Below are 19,428 nucleotides of genomic sequence, written 5' to 3' on the forward strand. Positions count from 1 at the left end.
CTGTTTTGTTTTTTAGTTCTTTGCGGGGGGGGGGGGGTTAGTAATTAAGGATTCCAAAGTTATAATAACACTATTATGTCTATATGTATAAAACACCAAAAGCGTCACAATTACACAGTTTTTCAAAAGTCTAGTCGCCAGGGGCAATATACAGGGGTCTCTGTAGGTTTTTAGTAGCATGTGAGTGACACAGGATTACATGTATTTTTTTTTCATGCTTTATCAAGGACTGATTGGGGTCTAAGACACTCTCCATTTTAGCACTTCCCCCTTGGGAAAATTAAAAGCCACCTCAAAGAATCTGTGATGGAGGGCAGAAGGCAGTGGGAAAAGCGGGTGGGGGGGGAGGGAGAGGATGGCATATTTTTAAAAGGGCAATAACAATGACACACTTATAAACTTGGCTGAATAAAAGGGGGCAGTGAGACCTCGTAAAGCTGTCACAGTGTGGGAATCCACCGTGTCATGCAATAAAGAGAAAATCTAGAGGAATCGTTCCTATTCTCTGTTGTTTAGAGCCCCACCCCATCCCAGGTGGCTCGTTACTGAGTGAGAAGAAGAAATAAGTCAGGGAGGCACCAAGTCAGAAGTAGTTTGGGGATCTCTTAGACACTATTGTTAAAAGGGGGGGGGGGTAGGAAGAGAAACTTCAAATAATAATAACAATAATATTAATAATTGTTAAAGGGGAGTGGGGGGAAGGGTTAGGATGGGATGGCCTTCGTGAGTCTCTTTTACCGACTATTAGTGGAGAGAAAGTGAATGAGATCTCCTTTCCCCAGCCCACGAAGAAGCAAGTGTTAGAAACTGTATCTGGAACATCTCTCTAATAATAGACTTTCATTCATTCCAAGAGCTTGACCAGCTCAACAGATAAAAAAAGGGCGATTGCCTGGAGTGAGAGATGTTCTTTCTTCTGCCTGCTGAAAAGTGACTTATTTTTTCCACGTTGACGTCAGTAAAGGCTGTGAGCATGGAAATGATTCAGGGCTTTGAGAAGACGTACGATGAGACTCAGTTACCTGCATAAATGCAGAAGGGGAGACAGCAAAAACAAGACAGGATCCCCTTTTACAAGTCGCTTGAAATCTCACTGTGGAGAAGAAGTGCCTCCTCGCAGGAGAAACAGTAAAGGCAGTACCTAAGCACTAAATGACAAGCGGTACCCATATAGCTATGTACAGAATCATCTGAGGATCTTTTTAAATGGATAGATTCCAAGTCCCCACCTCAGGTCCACTGAATCTCTAAGCCTTCATAATTGCTTTTTCAGGGAGGTCAGGTTAGGGAAGTAGCAACCTAGGGCACAGGTGAGGGAAGAGAGAGTGGGGTGAGGAAGAGATCAACACTGGAAAGGAAAGGTCTCATGAAGGAGACAGGGTACAAGCCGGGGTAAAGATGGGATCTAGAGAAACACAATGATAAAGGGGGACAGTCCACACAAGTGGGGCTCGAATGTACAGATCGTTCCTCAGTTGGGTTCAGTCCCGCTCTGGTGAAGAAGCTACCTTAGTGACTTGACTGACAAATGGGGTTAGAGGATGCTGGGGAGAAGTATGCACAGTGGTTCAGGTCGCAGACTCGGGAGCCCGAGAGCCTGTCTCCATGTACAGGACCTGTACTCATCTGCCTGTAACTTTGTGCAAGTTGTATGACCTCTCTGGGTCTCAAGTTATGTTACGTGTAAAATTAGGATGCTCCAAACTACCTCGCAGGGTTGCCCTATTAGATAAATATGGAATGAAATCACGTTTGTGATATATAGCATAGGGCCCGGCACCTGTGGGGGGTTTCAACAATCAAGGTTGAAAGGTCAGCTGGAAAACTCTCCGTGGCTCATCTTTTGTTTGAGAAGGTTTCCGGAGATTTACAGGATTGAAAAGTTGCTGCCTCCAATTATTTTTGGAAATAACTTTGTTTTTTGTAGAATTTTTTTTAACCGATAGCAAACTAGAAATGGTGAAACATGGCCCTAGAATGGGTATTTCTAGATTGTTTCTCTGTGGATATACAAGGACCTCTACTCCAGTCTGAACCCGAGGATAGATATATCTTGCACTTTTCTAGGGCATGAGTCAATAAACGTTTCCTGTGGAAAGGCAAATAATAGTGGGTTTTTTTTTTTTGTTTTTTGGGTTTTTTTTTTGGTTTTGAAGCCTTTACCACTTCTTTTACAACCACCCAAGTCTGCCATTAGAGCTCAAAAGATACCATGTAAAGGAATGGGTGCCCACGTTCCAATAAAACTTTATTTATAGACACTGAAATTTGAATTTCACAGGATTTTCCCATCTCATGAAACATTCTTCTTTCTATTTTTTTTTTCCAACCATAGAAAAATGTAAAAACTATTCTTAGCTCATTGGTTGTACAAAGACAGGAGGCCTACAAGCTATAGTTTTCAGACCAAAACATGTCCGGGAGCCAGAACTGGCAATAGGCCTGGAACTGGTTCTGGAAAGTTGCATCTTAGCTCCACTTCCTACAAATGCAAACCCCACGACTGCCCTCAAAGTTTTCTCCATTCCTTTCCTGAGCATCACACAGAACCTCAAGATAACACACATCCTTTGATGTTACTTCTGTCCTCGCATTCATTCATTCATTCATTCACTCAGCAGGCATGTAAGTACCTGCAAAGTAGAAGCCTGCAGGGGACACAGAGATGAACAAGATACCACCCTGTCCCTGGGGGGTTCGCCTTGAAGCTGGGACAGCAGAGATCAACCAGGATTATGGCACAATGTGGAAAGGCCTTATAAGAGGACTGTGTTCCAAGTACAATGGGGGCAGAGCGAAGGGAGGGAGGAGTTAGTTCTGAAAGGAGGACGTGGGCAGAGTGGGGGCGGTTGGCAAGGAACCACAAAAGGGTTCGTGTGGGGGCTCCGCCTGACAGCTGAAGTGAGAAGAGAGGACTTGCCAGGCAGAGGAACCCATCTGTGCAAACTCAGGAGAGTACAAGGGTGTCTTGGAATTGGTGAGTCCCCCCTGTTTGGCTGGAGTGTGGGATGTGGGGTAGGGGGGATGGGAGAAGATGAGGCCAGAAAGGAAGGGTGGGCCCAAATCACAGTCCAGGCCAAAAAGTCTGCAGATTTTGTTTGTAAAGGCGTTGAAGTATCCCCAGCGGTTTTTAATCATAGTAGCAACGTGTCCTGCTCTGTACTCTAGAAAGTAAACAGGTAGCAACGTGGAATATAGATTCCAGCAGGGAGAGATGGCGGGCCGGGGAAACTACAAAGGAATGACTGGAATAGATCAGACAAGAGAGACAGAGAATGGACCTGAAACGCTGATCGCTGTTACGAGCCGGCCAACCTGGAGGCACCCTGTGTGAGGCACCCAGCCCTCAGAGCAGCAGTTTCGTCCGCTTTAGAGGTGACTGTGCTAGATTCCCGAGGTCACTTCCTGCCCTCACTTGTTCTGACTTTGCCCTTACTTTTAGAGAGCAGCCACATGGGTTCCCCCCAAGTTGTGCATAGGAGAATCTCTTCTCTCTAGCATCCACACGATTTTTTGCTATATCCATGCCCATGGCCATGGCGGCTGGAAAATCATTTGGACAGCATCTGGTGCCACTTCCCCCTCGCTCCTGCCTGTATCAGTGTCTGGGGAGATAGAGCCCTTGACAGACAAGCAGGCGGGTGGCAAGGCTGACGGGCGGACACAGTATTGGCGAGCACAGGGTAGGACCCGAGCCCCAGCATCCCGGCCCATTTTAGGAGGCTACCCGTGGGGGTATGAGGGCGGTCCCATAAACCAATCGGCAATGTTTACACAGCATAGGTTAAACAGTGATTTTGGCATCCAAAAATCTCAGGTAATAGGCGGGGATGGGGCTGTTTTCTATTCAGTGAGAGAATTTGTGTTTCCCCAGGGGGCTTTGAAGGAAACATATTAAATAACTAAGTACTAATAAAGCAGCTAAACATTAATAAAGTCATGACAACTATCTGCATTATGTAAGCTGTGTTAAGACCAGAGCTCAATATTTTAACTAATAGCCTGCTGCCCTTGAGTGTTTAAACAAAGGGTAAAAACAGAGAAACAGATCACATCATTCTCTGCTCAAATCGCTCCAGTGCCTTGCTGTGGCAGTCAGGAGAAAATCCAAGTGCTACTGCCTACCTGTCTGAGTCTCACCCACCCGTTTCCCAATCCCCCCAGGAGCCCAACTCCAGCGCCCTGGCTTTTGTGCTGTTCTTAAACACACCCAGCTCATTTCCACTCCAGGCGCTTTCCTCTATCTGGAATGTTCTTTCCCCAGATGTTTGAATGGATCCCTCATGTCCTTCATATTGAAGCAGAAATATTACCTCCTTAGAGGGGCTTACGTGACCACGCTCTAAACTAAGACACCCCCCCCCACACACACACACCTGCTAACCCTTCTCTGTTTCCCTCTAGCAATTTTCCCTGCTTAACTTTAATTCGTGGCATTTATCACTCCAAACTGTATTACATATTCATTTAATTATTGCCCTCCACTCCCAGTGAGCCGTAAGCTCCATGAAGGTAGGAGCTTTGTGTGGGCGGCTCCTGTATCTTCCCCACCTGGAACGGTACCCAGCACGTGGTAGGTGCTCAATCGATATTTGTTAAATTACAAAGTGTCCTGCGAAAGAATGACACACGGATGAGGGCACCCGTCTGCCTTTTTCTCAATGCCTACCACACTTAAAATATTGACAAGAGTCTAATAGTAATAACAGCTACAATTAAAAATTAAGTGAATATTAATGCTTACATAACATATCATAATAATGTCATATACTATAGTAATAAAATAATATATGATGCATTTAGATATTAAAACAATACTTAATAATGGAACATTAATAAGTGAACATTTATTAAGATCTTACTCTGTGCTGGGTAGTATTAACTTCTATCCACACTATCTCATTTAATACTCATTATAACCTAGCAGGTAGGCATTATTATTTTCTCCATGTCATACTTCAGGGCACCAGAATCAAGAAGTTAAGACATTTGTTGAGACTATCACAGTATACCCGACTGCGGTGTGACTAACGCTGATCCAAACTCCCCTGAAATGAACTTCAGGTAGATTCCAAGTGTCTACTGAAGAGGAGAGAAGCAGGAAAGCAAGGGGGCCACTTAGTACGATTTAAACTTTCTAGCTAGAGAATGAAATGACAAAAAGCCCTAGCAAATGCTTTGGAAACTGAAAGCATTTGGGGGTGAGATAGTGTTGGCCTATTCAGTGGTACTCATCAAACAGAACAGAAAGCAGATTCAGCCCTACTGCTTAGGAAGCCAAAGGAATGTTATCTAGATCTTCTGGAGGCCACAAGACTCATCTTACAGATGGGAAGGACTTTGACTGATCCAGGCAGACACCAAAAACAATTTCCTGCAAACTAATGACTCTCCCATAAGACGGTAGGACTGTTAGGAAGATCCTTGTAGTACAATATGCTGCATGCTTAATTTGTGTTCAGAAAGACCTTGCAAAATCACTCGGGCTTATTGAGCTAAATGAGGAAAAGCAAAGTCCAAGTCTGAGGCCTGAATGGGTGTATCAACCTCATTATGACCAGTGGGGCGGGGGGAGGGGGTCACGTCCAAGGAATCGGTGCCTTATTAAACTGTGATCTGGAGCCTTGTATCTGGAAGCCACTTTTGCAGGGTAGCTGCTCCCCTGTTCTATTTGTTTGGATCATAAAAGTAAAAGTTTAATTCACTGGGAATTTTGGGGGCAGGGGAATCAAACTGATTCTGATCCAACTAGGTCAGGAAAAAAAAAAAAAAAAAAAGAGATGATTTTTCCATCCAGGTCGTGTAGTCTGCTTGGAGTCCATCCCACTCAGGGACAGCTATTGTCTGAAATCACCGAGTCTCAATCCTGAGACCCAGTGAAAAGGAATTTTCCCCTCTCTCTGCTTCATCCTTTAGAAGAGTCACTAAAGGTGACCCTTTCTGTCTTCTCCTGGGTGATGTCTTTCTCTATAGAAATCATGAGGCTGAACCGAATGTTCTGTGCTTCAGTGGAGAGACTGGTCTTTTAAACCAGGCTCCTCAAACAGTGGGCATTTTTTTTGTTTCCCCGATAATAAGTGTTGGTGGGTTAATGGGTCATCTTCAGGAGAGAGGTCAGAAGGAAAAACACTGCAGTGTTCAAAGCTGGAGCTGGCAACGCCAGCCATCAAAGAACACACTACTCAGTGGGCAGCCATGATGTATAGGGCATGCACCGGCCAGCCTCATCTAAGGGGTCACATCTAACCTTTATCCTCAGCAAAGCCAGAGGAGATCACTGAATGTGGCTGACACTCAACTCTCGGAGGCCCTGGTGAGAAGCCGGCTAGGAAAGCCCTGGTGCCTGTGCTGGCGGAGTCCCTTTTCACAGAGAGAATTGTATTCTGGCTCCTCGCAGACTGACGTTGCAAGTACTTTGAACATTGAAAAGAACAAAAAAAGCAAACAGCCACAAAAAAGGGGAGGGGAGGGAGGAGAGAAAGAGAGAGAGAGAGATATCAGCAGGGGTAGTTAGTAAAAAGGGGCCCGGAGACAGAAAACCTTTTGTTCCCCGAATTCGTTTCATGTAGAGATTGGGAGGTGAATGGCTTTGAAATGAAATGGGTTTATGAAGGAGTTGCTAGGTCACAGGAAGCACGACTGTCAGACTGCTTTGTGAATTCAATTTCTTTAAAACTTAGGTTAATCTTAAAAAAGAATCTCCTTTGCCCGGGGATTTTTTTTTGGGGGGGGGGGTGTCGGGGGGGGGGCTGAGGGGATGGGGAGTAACGTTCGAGACGGTTCCCCACTTCGTTTTATTTTCCACCCTTTGGGCTCCTGTAAAAAAGAAATGACCACATTACAAGTTCTTTGTCAGTTCTCCGAAGTTAAGAGGTGGGCGGGGCCCCACATTACCTTCGCCGGCCAGCCAATGGCTGGCGATATGCAAATACGGTCGGGGCTCGGCCGGGCTCCATCAAAACAGTGAGCTCAGAGGCTGTGCGGGAGCTGGCGCGCTGCGACTGGCAAAGCCGCCCGGGGCCGGACGATCTCACTTTCATTTAGCACTGCACTCCATGGAGGGGCGGACACGCCAGCGCTTGATGCAGGCTGACTAGGGTAGGAAAACGGCTCAACCCACCGCCGCCGAGATGAAGTATAAGGTAAGAGGGTGCCTCTTCCGTCAGGTTGGCGCGCGCGCGCGTGTGTGTGTCGCCCACCGTGACAACTCCTCTGCAGGGACCCCTTCTGTGCCCCAGAGAGAGGGGGTCTCAGTCACCGAGGTTGGCATACAAGCAGGCAGGCAGAGACCCAGTCTCTGAGACCCACTCCGGGAGGGCACAGCATACCCGGGCCCATCTCCACTGAAAGACTAAGAATCAGTCTGATCGGAGCCGCCACTGGAGCCACTGGCATTCAGAGGTTGTCTAACTTGGAGCGGAGTTTAAGACTCTGCGGCTCCCCTAGGCCTGGCCTCCACGGGCCGAGGGCCGTAATGAGAGAGGAATCAGAACTGCTGAGTCCCCTCAGACTGGCTCTTAGGCAGTTTTCAGCCTTTGCTTTAAGCATTTGGTAAGAGAAGCGGGTTGCCTTATGCACTTTTGGTGGGAGAAATTAAAAGCCCGAGGTACTCTTATGCAGCCCATGATGGAGCATGCTGACGTCCTTAAATGAATCCTGGATGTAAGAACGAATGAGCATTTGCCATTTCTTTAAAACACTTCTAGCGGCGTTTGAATGGGCTGAGAGTCTGAATTGTCCAGTCAGCTTATTGTCCCCGAAGCGTACAGAGGCTCAGGATACATTATTTTCTCATGCGTTATGCACCATTGTTTTTACGTATTCCTGGCTAAAGGATCATAATTTGCTCGGCATATCCCATTTGTTTAAGGCACCCCCATCGAATCAGGCAAGCAGCTTCCAGAGACACTGTACTTAGAAGCACATTGCAGTGAGTTGGGCGTGACTTCTAGAAGAGACCTGAGACCTAATGATTTTAAACAACGGTGCTATTATTAAAATGAATGTTGGCAAGGTGGCTATGCTTTGGACTGACAATTTGTATTACCTGTCTGACCTTTGGGATTGTGCTAGCTGGGAGTTATTTTGCTTCCTTTCTGAATTATCTAGCTTCTGGCCCATCCTTTTTTAATGTGAGGTTGTAAATACTCGGTTCCAGCTAATAGCCACTGGCTAACCTCAGTGATAAATCTTTTATTCGAAAGCTATAAATCTTGTTCAAAAGCTCTAACTCTAAATGCTGAAAGTCTTTATTATAATGCATGAGTTCTGGTTCTCCTCGGAAAGGTTACAACTGTCTGAAGACACAGGTATTCGTTATCACTGTACTGTTAGCTTTCCATTATCTGCCTCCAGAGGGAAGATCAGAGGCATGAATAATCCTAACGATTCCTAATGCTTTTGACTTTAGGATGCGACCAGAAACAAATCCTTCTACCTGGCAGGAAAGTTCCCATTCTTGACGTGGCTCGCCCTGTATTTCCACAGTCTCTTGTTTAGAATAGTGGTTACTTAACCTGTAGTAGTTCTTTGCTCCCTCCGGTCCCTATTACTGAATGCCTTTAGTTTCATAATAACCAGCTTGCAGGGAAAAAATAAAAGAGAAAATAGGTTCATACATTCATTATTGGAAAGTATAAATGGCTGAAATCAATATTGAGCGCTGCAATCTAGAAAGTGACAGAAGTGACAAAGTCTAAAGTCACTTTTATTCAGTGACCTCATTATGTTTTGATTTTGCTCTTAGGGAAACAAAGCATGGCAACGGACGAAATAAATTGCGATTGGCATTCACGGAAAAACCCTCACCCTCCTGTTTTGCTGGGTCTTACCAGTGTTGAACACCCTTACCGAGTGATGTGAATATAGGGTCTTTATTAGCTCACCAGAAAAAATACTGACTTCTCTGACCGACCAAATGTCAGATTGACACCTTGTGGTGACTATACAATAAACCAGTAGCTGAAGCAATCTGCTGTCCCTTTCTTAGAAAGCCTGGGTTCTCTCTAGTTAATAATGCACAGCTCGGGGCGCCTGGGTGGCTCAGTCGGTGAAGCGCCCAACTTCAGCTCCGGTCATGATCTCATGGTTTGTGAGTTCAAGCCCTGCATCCAGCTCTGTGCTGACAGCTCAGAGCCTAGAGCTTGCTTTGTATTCTATGTCTTCCTCTCTGCCACTTCCCTGCTCCCGCTCTGTCTCTCTCTGTCTCTCAAAAATAAATGAATGTTTAAAAAAAATTTTTTTAAATAATGCACAGCTCTATTTCAGGAGACCATTTTGTCATTTTAAGTAGAGGAAATGATGCAAAGGTAGAAGAGTGGTAAATAATATCAATTAAGAATTACCATGATAATACAAGATCGTCACATTTCACTCTTCCAAAAACTCTGAGGTGGGTTTTATTATATACTCATTTTTCAAGTAGAAATTATGGCCCAGAGAGGCTAAGTAATTTATCCAAAGCCACACAGCTAAAAAAAAATGGTGGAGCTATTAATTGACCCAAGGGGATCAGGCTCCAGAACTTGTGACTTTAAGCCACTCTTAAAGAAAGAATCATCTGTGACCTCCCTAAAATGCTCTGTGTGACTGGTGGTTTTGTCCCCCAGGAAGTTTAAAACAATTTCATCTCAAGTATTTCTGCAGGATTGATTTTTTTTTTTTTAACATAGAAACTCTACAAAGCAAAGTGAATTGCACGTTTGGCAGTTATTTGTTTAATCTGAGCCACTTAGGGCATAAAACCAGATAGTTATTAGATTGTAAAATCCTGGAGTCAGGAATGATCTTTTAAACACTGTGCTGCTCTACACACTATAAACCTAGCACAGTCAGACTTCTGTTCACCAAGAGATTTATAATTCAGCCACTATAAGATTTTTTTTAACCAGATTATCTGGTTTGGCTACTTCAGGAATCGTAACCAGAAGACAGGCTAACCTCCACTCATTTGCACTTAGACACATAGCTCCAGGCCAGCCAGTTAATGCATTTATAATAATCTGGAGAACCCGGGAGCGTAAGCTATGCCTTATAAACTTTTTGGTGAGCAACAACTAGTCTAGCCTTATTTCATTTTATGTTTTGTGGTTGTTGTTCATGGGAAGGCTGCTGTCTCCTATGCACTTAATGCTCCGTTTCTCCTAAAAGGCTTCATTCAGTTTGAGGTTCTGTGATAGTAAATTACAGGCCCTTCACTTATTAAGAGTTTTCCACAAGCTCTTCGGAATATACAAAAAGCATGTCCTGAATTGGGGGGTGGGAGGGTCGTTGAAGGAGCTGTGCCTCAATGGCCGTGGCTTGCTCAGTGAAGGCTCCCCTTCCGAGGGGTCTGGAGGCAGATTGTTGCTGCTGTCTGCCAGGAGGGTGATGGAAGGATCCGTGCACAGCTGTGTTTGAGCAGAAGCCTGAGACCCCGCCCACTCTGTGCAGGCCCAGGCCTGGTCAGAGCTCAGCAGGCACTGCCTGTCTGATCTCTAATAGCTGAGCAGCTTTTTCGGCTTTGCCAAATTTCTGAACCCCGTGTGCCTACACGAAAATTCCAAATGATGTATCTAGTCTCCCGTTCAACAAATTCTTTTTTTAATTGAAGCATGGTTGACAACAAATTCATTCTTAAACGTTTTGAGTGAAGATAAAAGAATAGGTAGAACCCATGATACAAATAAGAAACCTACATGCTGAAATTCTGAGCCCTGTGTTCTGGCTGGATGCGGGCAAAGTGTGTCCTATTAAAAGCTTTTGGGGGGACTTTGAAAATACTTTTATTTTCCCGAGCTAGTTTGAGAAGAGATGATCAAGGGACTTCAGTTAAATCAACGTGGTCATTTGTGACTTGTATAATTACCAATTCTTGCCTTGCTTTGACATTTTGGTTTTAGGTTATTTGTTCCCTTGGATATGATTTGCTGTGCTCAATCCAAACCAGAGACTCCTGTCTCCCATGATCCTTTTTTTTTTTTTTTTTTAAGAGAGAGCATGGGAGAGGGGCAGAGGGAGAAAACCTTAAGCAGGCTTCATACTCAGCGTGGAACCTGACATGGAGCTTGATCCCATGACCCTGGGATCAGGACCTGAGCCAAAATCAAGAGTCAGACACCCAATTGACTGAGCCACCCGGGTGCCCTGCCTCATGCTCCTTTTTTTTTTTCTAATATGAAATTTATTGTCCAATTGGTTTCCATACAACACCCAGTGCTCATCCCAACAGGTGCCCTCCTCCATGCCCATCACCCACTTTCCCTCTCTCCCACCCCCCCATCAACCCTCAGCTTATTCTCAGTTTTTAAGAGTCTCTTATGGTTTGCTTCCCTCCCTCTCTAACTTTTTTTTCCCCTTCCCCTCCCCCATGGTCTTCTGTCAAGTTTCTCAGGATCCACATAAGAGTGAAAACATACGGTATCTCCTTTTTAAATCTTAGGTGAGATCTACGAATTTAAAAAACACCAAAAGATGTTAATTGTTTATGGATGCATGTATTTATTGGGCAAACCCATTTTGGGGGCTGAATGGCAATCTGCACAGAGCTGAAGGTCTTTGGAGAACTGGGGGTGTTCCGATGATACCAAAGTTAGCACAGTGTGGGACATGCCAAGGATTTGTGTGGCACCCTTCCCTTACTGTAACATACGTCAGCCCTTTTCTCAGAGTTCATCAGTGGCTTCCTGTCTGCTGCCCCTACTCGTCCCACCAGACTTCTGAAAAAACTTCCTCTCCACTTTTTCCCCTTTACAAATTCCCTCCCCTTTTTGTGCCCTCATGACCTCATCTTCTTTCATTTTCTCATTTAAGCAGTCTTTATGCTGCTCTAACACCAGACTTGTGTATGGCTCGCCTCCCCAACCCACGTAGACATGATGCTCTTAAGCACACCCTGTACCCCCTACCTCTCTTCTCTCTTTTGACTCTGCCGTGGGAAATCTTGGTCTCTTGCTGCTCCCATTCGTTTGTCCCTGTCTCTTTGCGCCTACCTGACTTGGTTAGTCTGTCAACTTCCCACAAGCCGGGTCTCCTCATCCATCCACTCTGTAAAACCATCAAAAGCCTACAGCTTCGTCTCCTTGACTGTCCTATAATCCCTACAACAGGCTTTATGTTTTCCACCTCTGCCCTGCTCTGTTAGCACGTCCTTACTTATTAAACCCTTTTAATCAAATCGCTATCTAAACGATAGCTGTTAACTCCCATAGATTGCCCACTGGGGCTGTCTAGTTTTCGGTAAGCCCCACTGAAAATGAGAGACCCACCCTTTATTTGTGGGTAGAGAGAGACTGTTAGACAAGTAAGTCCTTGAATAAAAAGTGTGATCTAGGATCTCTTACAGCCTGGAGGGGGCACAGCCTTGATCTTATATGTTCTTGTGGTAGATACAAGATAGAATGTGGGCTTTGGAGAAAGGCATTTCTGTTTCTTGTGACTCATTGCTCTATATAGCCTCTGGCAAATTAACCTCTCTGAGCCTCAGCTTTCTTATCTGTAAAACAGGGAGAGTAACTGTCTCATACTATTGTTCTAAGGCCTAAGTAAGATAATACATGCATGTAAAGGACCTACCCTGGCTCCTGGCATGTAGTAAGTAGACAGTGCTAGTCAGCCTCCGCTCTCTTTGCACTGATGGATGTTGAAAGGATAGTGTGGACTCAAGACTCGGTGACAAGACTATGTCAAAACCCCAGTTACTAGGTAAAGGTGGTTGAGCATTATTTAGTGCTCCATGGGCCTGGAGGTGTTACATGAAATACAGATGCCAGCCACAGGGATTTACCAGCATACTTATGTGCCTGCTTGCACATTAATTAATTAATGACTTGGTATCATCATTGTTATTCATAAGACTGATATTCCTGAGATCACAGGACCTTGCTCATAGTCAATACTCTAGAAACATTGAACTGGATGTTGAGTGACCTAACAAACTTATACAAAGAGCCATTAAAAAGAGTCTTCATGTAGGGCACCTGAGTGGCTCAGTCGGTTGAGTGTCTGACTTTGGTTCAGGTCATGAGATCACGAGTTCAAGCCCCACGTCGGGCTCACTGCTGTCAGCACAGAGTCTGCTTCAGATGTTCTGTCTCCCTCTCCCTGCCCCTCCCGTGCTTGTGCTGTCTCAAAAATAAACATTAAAAAAAAAAAAAAGTCTTAATGCCGTATGGCATAGCAGAAAGAACCCAGGTTTTGCTGCAAATCCCACTTTTGCTACTTCAGGCCTCTGTTTCCTTGTTTATAAAATGGAAGTAATAATACGCATCTTACTGGATAGCGGTAAGGATATGATATATGGAAATCATTAGTTTTTAGCCCATAGGCACTTGAAAATGGCAGCTATTATAATATGCATTATAAGACATATGTAATATATAGGTATAGAAACATTATACAGATAAATTTTAAGAGGAAGCATTTACTAGAATTGCTTATCCATACCAAAAATACCACAGGACAAGAGAAAGTTATCAGTGTACAAAATCAACAGTAGAATGTGAAGGAGGTGATTGGAGGGACACAGAAGTTCAGGGGAAACTATATCCTTCATCCCACTGCAGCCACTTAGTGATGTAGATGTAAAGTAAGAGGCCTTGGTGATCTGTTTTGGGATCATTTTAGGGGTAGAAAGAAACGTAAACAAATTGGTTTGAAATGCCAACCACTGGGCCCCTGGCATTACCCCGCAGGAACATATAGACTTAATTACCAAGCCTCCTTGCCGAGATAAAGAAGGGCCACTGGGAAGAAGTACTGTATTTCCCACTTAAAGTGCAGGAGAATAGCTGCTGGTTTCCTAGGTGATGGATGATTGCAAAGAATATGGGCATGGAAGGGGACTCCCCTCCCCCCCCAAAAAAAACCCTCTGTTCATACTCCATCAATGGCATCCCCTCCATCGTATTTACTTAGAGCATTCCAGTCATCTCCCCGCGGTCATTCTTACTGGTTAATGAGGACGAGGCACGCCTGGGGAACATTATGGCCTGGCTGCAAGACTATCTTCCTGAAGAATCTTCGTTTTAAGATAAATGGCCTTGGTGGTGAACTTTGTCTACCATCCACTGGGAAGAGTGATTCTTTTAGAAGGTAGTTTTAGTAGACAATGAGATTGAGGTGGACTGAGACATATACTCCGAGGGAAATGGAAGAGGCGTGAGTTGCGATGATGTGTGACGGTGACTTTTCATACGTGAAGTGGCACTGGGGCAGCTGACCTGGGAGATGCTAAAATCACCGGTAACGTGCATTCCAACACATCCGCCTGGACCCTGTCATGGGCTCCTAAATGCCAGTTTATTCTTAAAGAAGAGCTCATCTCTTTCCTCCCAACCTCCTCCCTCACCATTAATGGTGCTAAATGGTGTTTAAATAGACAGTTCAGGACCCTCATTCCAAGGACTCAGCCTGGCTTTGGAGATGTCGTATCTCTTCGTAAATCATGGTGTGTATGTTGCAAAATAAAAATTCCTCCTGATATTTCTAACATGTCAAGGTAATAGTTACGTTACCAGAAATGTTCCTTAATGACATGTTGATGCCTATTCTTACCAGAAATAAGGATTGAGCAACTGTGAATACGTAAAAATGCAAGCATGGCACAAAAATGTTTGATACGATCTTCTGAATTTGAGTTTAATTCCTTTCTTTACTCGTGTGTGTGTGTGTGTGTGTGTGTGTGTGTGTTTGAAGGGGGATTATTTGTGAAGCTAGACAGAAAGTTGCGGCAATCAAAAAGCATATAAGGTTAAGATTTAAACCAGATCTTTCTATTTATTAAAGCAATATGTATTTAGACACAATGATGTGCCCTTAATATTTTTTCTGATTTTTTTTTTTTTAGTTACGTGGAACCCTTATGCTCTTATATGAATTAGCCTTATTCTCATTGATTTGTGGTAGTCAGTCCGTTATTCTTAACTTAGCACCTCACTCCCACAGGGGATGTGGCTAACTCAGGACTCATCTAGGCTTCTCTGTTGCCCAGCCCTGCACTCTACCAAAAGAATGAGCTGGAACTCAACCCCCCACCCGACCCCCAAATCACCATAACAAGCAAGACCAGCACACTGGGAAGCCAGTGTAGTAGACTTCTAAACACTCCAGCCTTCTTGGAGTTCAGAATCTTTAGTGTCTATCAGGACAGGTCAGTGATGATTTTTTGTTTTTGTTTTTTGGTTACTACTTGTTTGTGTTATGGGTCGAAGCTTGGCAAGAAATGGGCTATAGTGGGCCATCAGTACTGCATTACCAATGACAACGGCATTGGCACAGCAAAATTTTGAAGTCCTCTCTTCCTTGAGTGCCCCTCTGGGCTAGAACTTACGTGCTCTTCTCCGATTCTCCAGCCTTCTGCACTCACAGCTAAGTGTGTTGAGCGTGACTTTATTTTTTTTAATGTTTTGTTTTTTTGTTTTTTTTTTGAGACAGAGAGACAGAGCGTGAGCAGGGGAGGGGCAGAGAGAGAGGGAGACACAGAATCTGAAGCAGGTTCCAAGCTCTGAGCTGTCAGCACAGAGCCCGACGCGGGGCTCAAACTCACAAACCGCAAGATCATGACCTGAACCGAAGTCGGACGCTCAACCGACTGAGCCACCCAGGCGCCCCGAGCGTGACTTTAAATGGGAGTCAGGGGAAGGAGCAAAAAGAATACAGTCAGCCCAACGGCATTCCTTCTCTTAACCCTACTCGCTGGGAAGCCAGATTTCTAGACAATCTCACAGAGGCCCAGATGGCCTCGGAATATATCTCATTTCCTTATAAAGATCAGCTTGTCAATTACAGAAGATGTCCATTGACTGAATCAAAGCCTCTTATCGGCACCTTTTTTTTCCTCCCAAATCCTAAACTCAACCAAGGCAGACCCATTAGCAAGGTATATACTTGCATGCCTATCTTTTATTTTTAGTGTAAAATATATATAATTTCTGTGGATATGGATCCATGTTTCACACACCCAACCGTGGGACATATGGTCTGACAATGGGAAAGATATTTGAAACTGGGACTGTCTTAGAAAGTTCAGGAACACATGGTCACTCGAGACAGTCAACATGGGCTGTTCCAGAGATCAATCAACTGTTGAAGGCATTATCCCTTTTCCCTTATGTCAGCCCTTTGACAGGAAATTATCTAAGAGGTGCTTTTTTTTTAGAGTGAATTCAGACACATTTTTTCACAGAGAGTCATCAATAATATTTACTTATAAATAATTGGTTGGTTCTTTTCTCTTTCCTTGCAGAAACAGGCATCTCTAGAAATGAAGGAAAACCCTTTTTGAAATATGGACTTGTACTGAGAACACCTGGGAGCATTAAGCAGTGAGGGGTGTTGTATTTCAATTGTTCTTGCTTTAAACCTGGCAGGTAGCTCTGTGCCTTATAGCCTGCAGTGTCTGCATCAATCCTCCTGCCTCCCTTATTAAGATCTTAATTACAGACGCAGCTTATTTCATTGCTGCAGGGAAAGAATTTAGTTTCTCTGAACTATGTCTGTTTTTTGGTGTGGCAGGTGTAATCATGATGAGATCATTTCTGGTTTGTTTTCTTTTCCCGGAGGATTTTTTTTTTTTTTTTTTTTTTCTGAGAGGGAGGACTACAGTTCTTGAGACACCATTTCATGAGCTCATAATAATGCAGTGATAATAACTGTGCTTTGATTTTAGACAGAGCCTTTCTTCTGAAGAAATCAGAGCGCTTGGCATATATGACTCCGTGACTTCTCATAATATCAAGAATATGTTCGTTATCCCCATTTTGCAGGTGGGGAGACAGAAGCACAAAAGGTGTGATTTCCTTGCCATTGATCTCACAGTATGAGGCCTGAGACTAGGTTCCTTCAGTTCAGTGAGTGTCCCTTCCTCTATCCAGGGCTCTCCGTTCAGCACTGTTGACTTTTACAGCTCAATCATTTTTTGTTATGGGAGACTGCCCTGTGCATTGCAGGATGTCTAACAGCATCTGGCCTCTACCCACTGGTTACCAGCCACACACACACATTGTGACAACCAAAAATGTCGCCAAACATTGCCAGATCCCCAAATCCCCCTAGTTAGGAATCACCAGTCTAATCTCCCCTCCTCCCTTCTGCTTAAAAATAATTGCCCTACTGGTTTTATGTGACAGAAGCACAAAAAGACAGCCCTAGAACTGTTTGCCATAATTTTACCATGATCGGGGTTGCGCTTCATGTAAGAGGTCCTAAGCAAGAGGGAGCTTCCTCTTAAATTCGTAGCCGCAATCTGTTCATGAGAATACCATCAAATACTAAGAAGCACGGGGTCTCACTCGGGCCATATATAAAGCCATCAGACTGTCTCTAAGACAACTTTAGTTCTCTGAAGGCTTCCTCTGCTGTGTGTGTGTGTGTGTGTGTGTGTGTGTGTGCACACACACACACGCATGTGTATATAATGCATATGTATCATTTTATGTTGACATATATATAATAATAAACATGCATTTAGCACTGAACCTTGAAGAAAGCTCTCTTATTCTAATAAACTGGTAAATAATACATACATGTAGGTGTTTGTCTATATACCTAGCCGCTGAAGAATTTCATTTAGAGGTTTTCTTCTGTTCCATTTGCTCCTGCCATCTTTCCTCTCTGTTCTAGCTGAGAAGCTACAGCATCTGAAGGTTCTTTCTGGAGACCTCTCTGCAGGTGCAATGCTGACAGCATATGGTTGTAGATACCCTTTCAGCCAAGTATACTGATCCATCTTTAAAAACTCTTTGAGGACCTCGCACGTGAAGTGGGATAATAGCATTCAGGCAGCTGACCTAGGTGAGGTGACATCTAAAAGATTCGAGAGGGGCATCCGAGGTGTCAGCTGGGTTCTAGCTGGGAGACAGACCAGAGTTGCCAGAATGTGTACATATTTGTATTGGTGGGTTTAGATATCATACCTTGAGAGCTGCATCCCTTGGTGCCGGAAGATATGTGGGAATGTAAAAAATGGTAAGACCTTTCCCTTCTTTCAAATAATTTATTAGATGTGATAGCTTTTGTGCTTTGACTTTTAAGAAATGATCCTGTTTGGGGAAATAAACAACTAATATAATAGTGGTATTATAATAGTGATAATATAGTGGACTGGCGTCTCCTACTCCTTTATAACTTAATTCTCATTTCACTTCCCCCCAAGTACCTGGATGTTGAACGGATTTGTCTAGACAGGCAGATAGATGTGATCTCGTGCCAACACTGTAATGTTGGCTGAAATCCAGATGGTTGTTTTATTGTTAATAAAACCTATGTTTTGGGTGAGTGGGTGTCAGGCCTTCATCATTATATGGCGCCTGTCAGATTTATCTAGGGACAGAACCCTGAAAAGAGTTTGCGCCTGCCCCATGTTTTTGATCCTTTGCCAATATACTATACTTAAATCTATCAAAACCAGGCAACCTGGGACAAATGCTTATAAATTCCAAGGCTTAATAGCAACAGTACTAAATTCTAAGATGGAGAAGGTTCTCGGGAAGCACATCCTGGTCCAGTGGAAAAAATCCTAGATTAAGAGGGGAACCAGATGCTAGTTCTGGCTCTGCTGCTAATATCATAGGTGACTCCAGGGGCTGTAAAACAAGATTCTAGAATGATCTCTAGAATCTTATTAGTCTAAAATTCTAGTCTAATTGGTTCTGGTCAAGCTATGGGTGACTTCTGGTTCTAAGACATAGAAGGTTCCCTTCCACCTTCTTTAAGACCCTCTGGAGTTGCTTTAAACAATCTCAAAGACCACGGAGGATGGAAAATTGAGCTCCTGAAGACACATGTATTATTTATGATCATCAGAGTTGTGAGGAAATGCTCCTTTCTCACTATTTTTCTCAAATAACTGTCAGGATTCAAATTCATCCTCCACAGTTGGCCAAGAAATAATAGAAGTTGACTATGAAGTTTCTCTCACTCTCTCGCTCTCTCTCTCTCTCTCTCTCTCTCTCACACACACACACACACGCATGCATGCCTCCCTAACAACCCATTTATAATTTTTCTTAGATGAAACAAAGGATTTGCTCCAGGCTTTTGTTGGCTTCATGATAAACAAATCCTGTCCTATGGATGTTTCTCTCCTATATCAACCTTAAATCAAGGGAAAATAGGTAGCATTCATTCTAGCGCAGGGAAGGAAGAGAAACTAGCATCTGAAGAAACACTGATTTGAAATCACAGCTATGCTGTCCATATGATGTGACCAAATCTGGTCAGATGGAAAGTTCTTTCTGAGATCCAAATATCCAAATTGGCAAAGAAGCTCACATTTTCTCTCACCAATCGTCAATTGGTATCACTCTGGTACTGAACCACCAAAATAATACGGGTTCTAAATGATGCCTCATCAAATGGGAATAGGCCAATAATGGAAGGAAGAGACGTTAAGATTCCCAAATCTGGGTGCCTTGGGGTGACCACGCACAGGGTGCAGCCCCAAGGTGCCTG

General features: G+C 44.0%; 1 protein-coding gene across 4 annotated transcripts in view; it reads left to right on the plus strand.

Moving 5' to 3' along the window:
- The window catches only part of NEDD9 (neural precursor cell expressed, developmentally down-regulated 9), a 182,161-nt gene that overhangs the window by 127,027 nt on the left and 35,706 nt on the right, over nucleotides 1–19,428 (plus strand). Inside the window, exon 1 of one of the 4 annotated variants that reach the window (XM_060614806.3) lies at nucleotides 2,854–2,977. The exons of 2 other annotated variants lie outside the window; for them this stretch is intronic. Coding sequence is in view for 1 of the 2 variants with exons in the window: in XM_060614803.3 (XP_060470786.3) it covers nucleotides 7,131–7,142 (12 nt within the window). In the remaining variant the exon portion in view is untranslated. Of the gene's footprint in view, nucleotides 1–2,853; nucleotides 2,978–6,955; nucleotides 7,143–19,428 lie in introns of those variants that run through there. One more of the 4 variants, XM_060614803.3, reaches the window with a different exon arrangement.

The sequence above is a fragment of the Panthera onca genome, chromosome B2 (genome assembly GCF_046562875.1).
Source record: "Panthera onca isolate mPanOnc1 chromosome B2, mPanOnc1 haplotype 2, whole genome shotgun sequence".
Taxonomy (NCBI): domain Eukaryota; kingdom Metazoa; phylum Chordata; class Mammalia; order Carnivora; family Felidae; genus Panthera; species Panthera onca.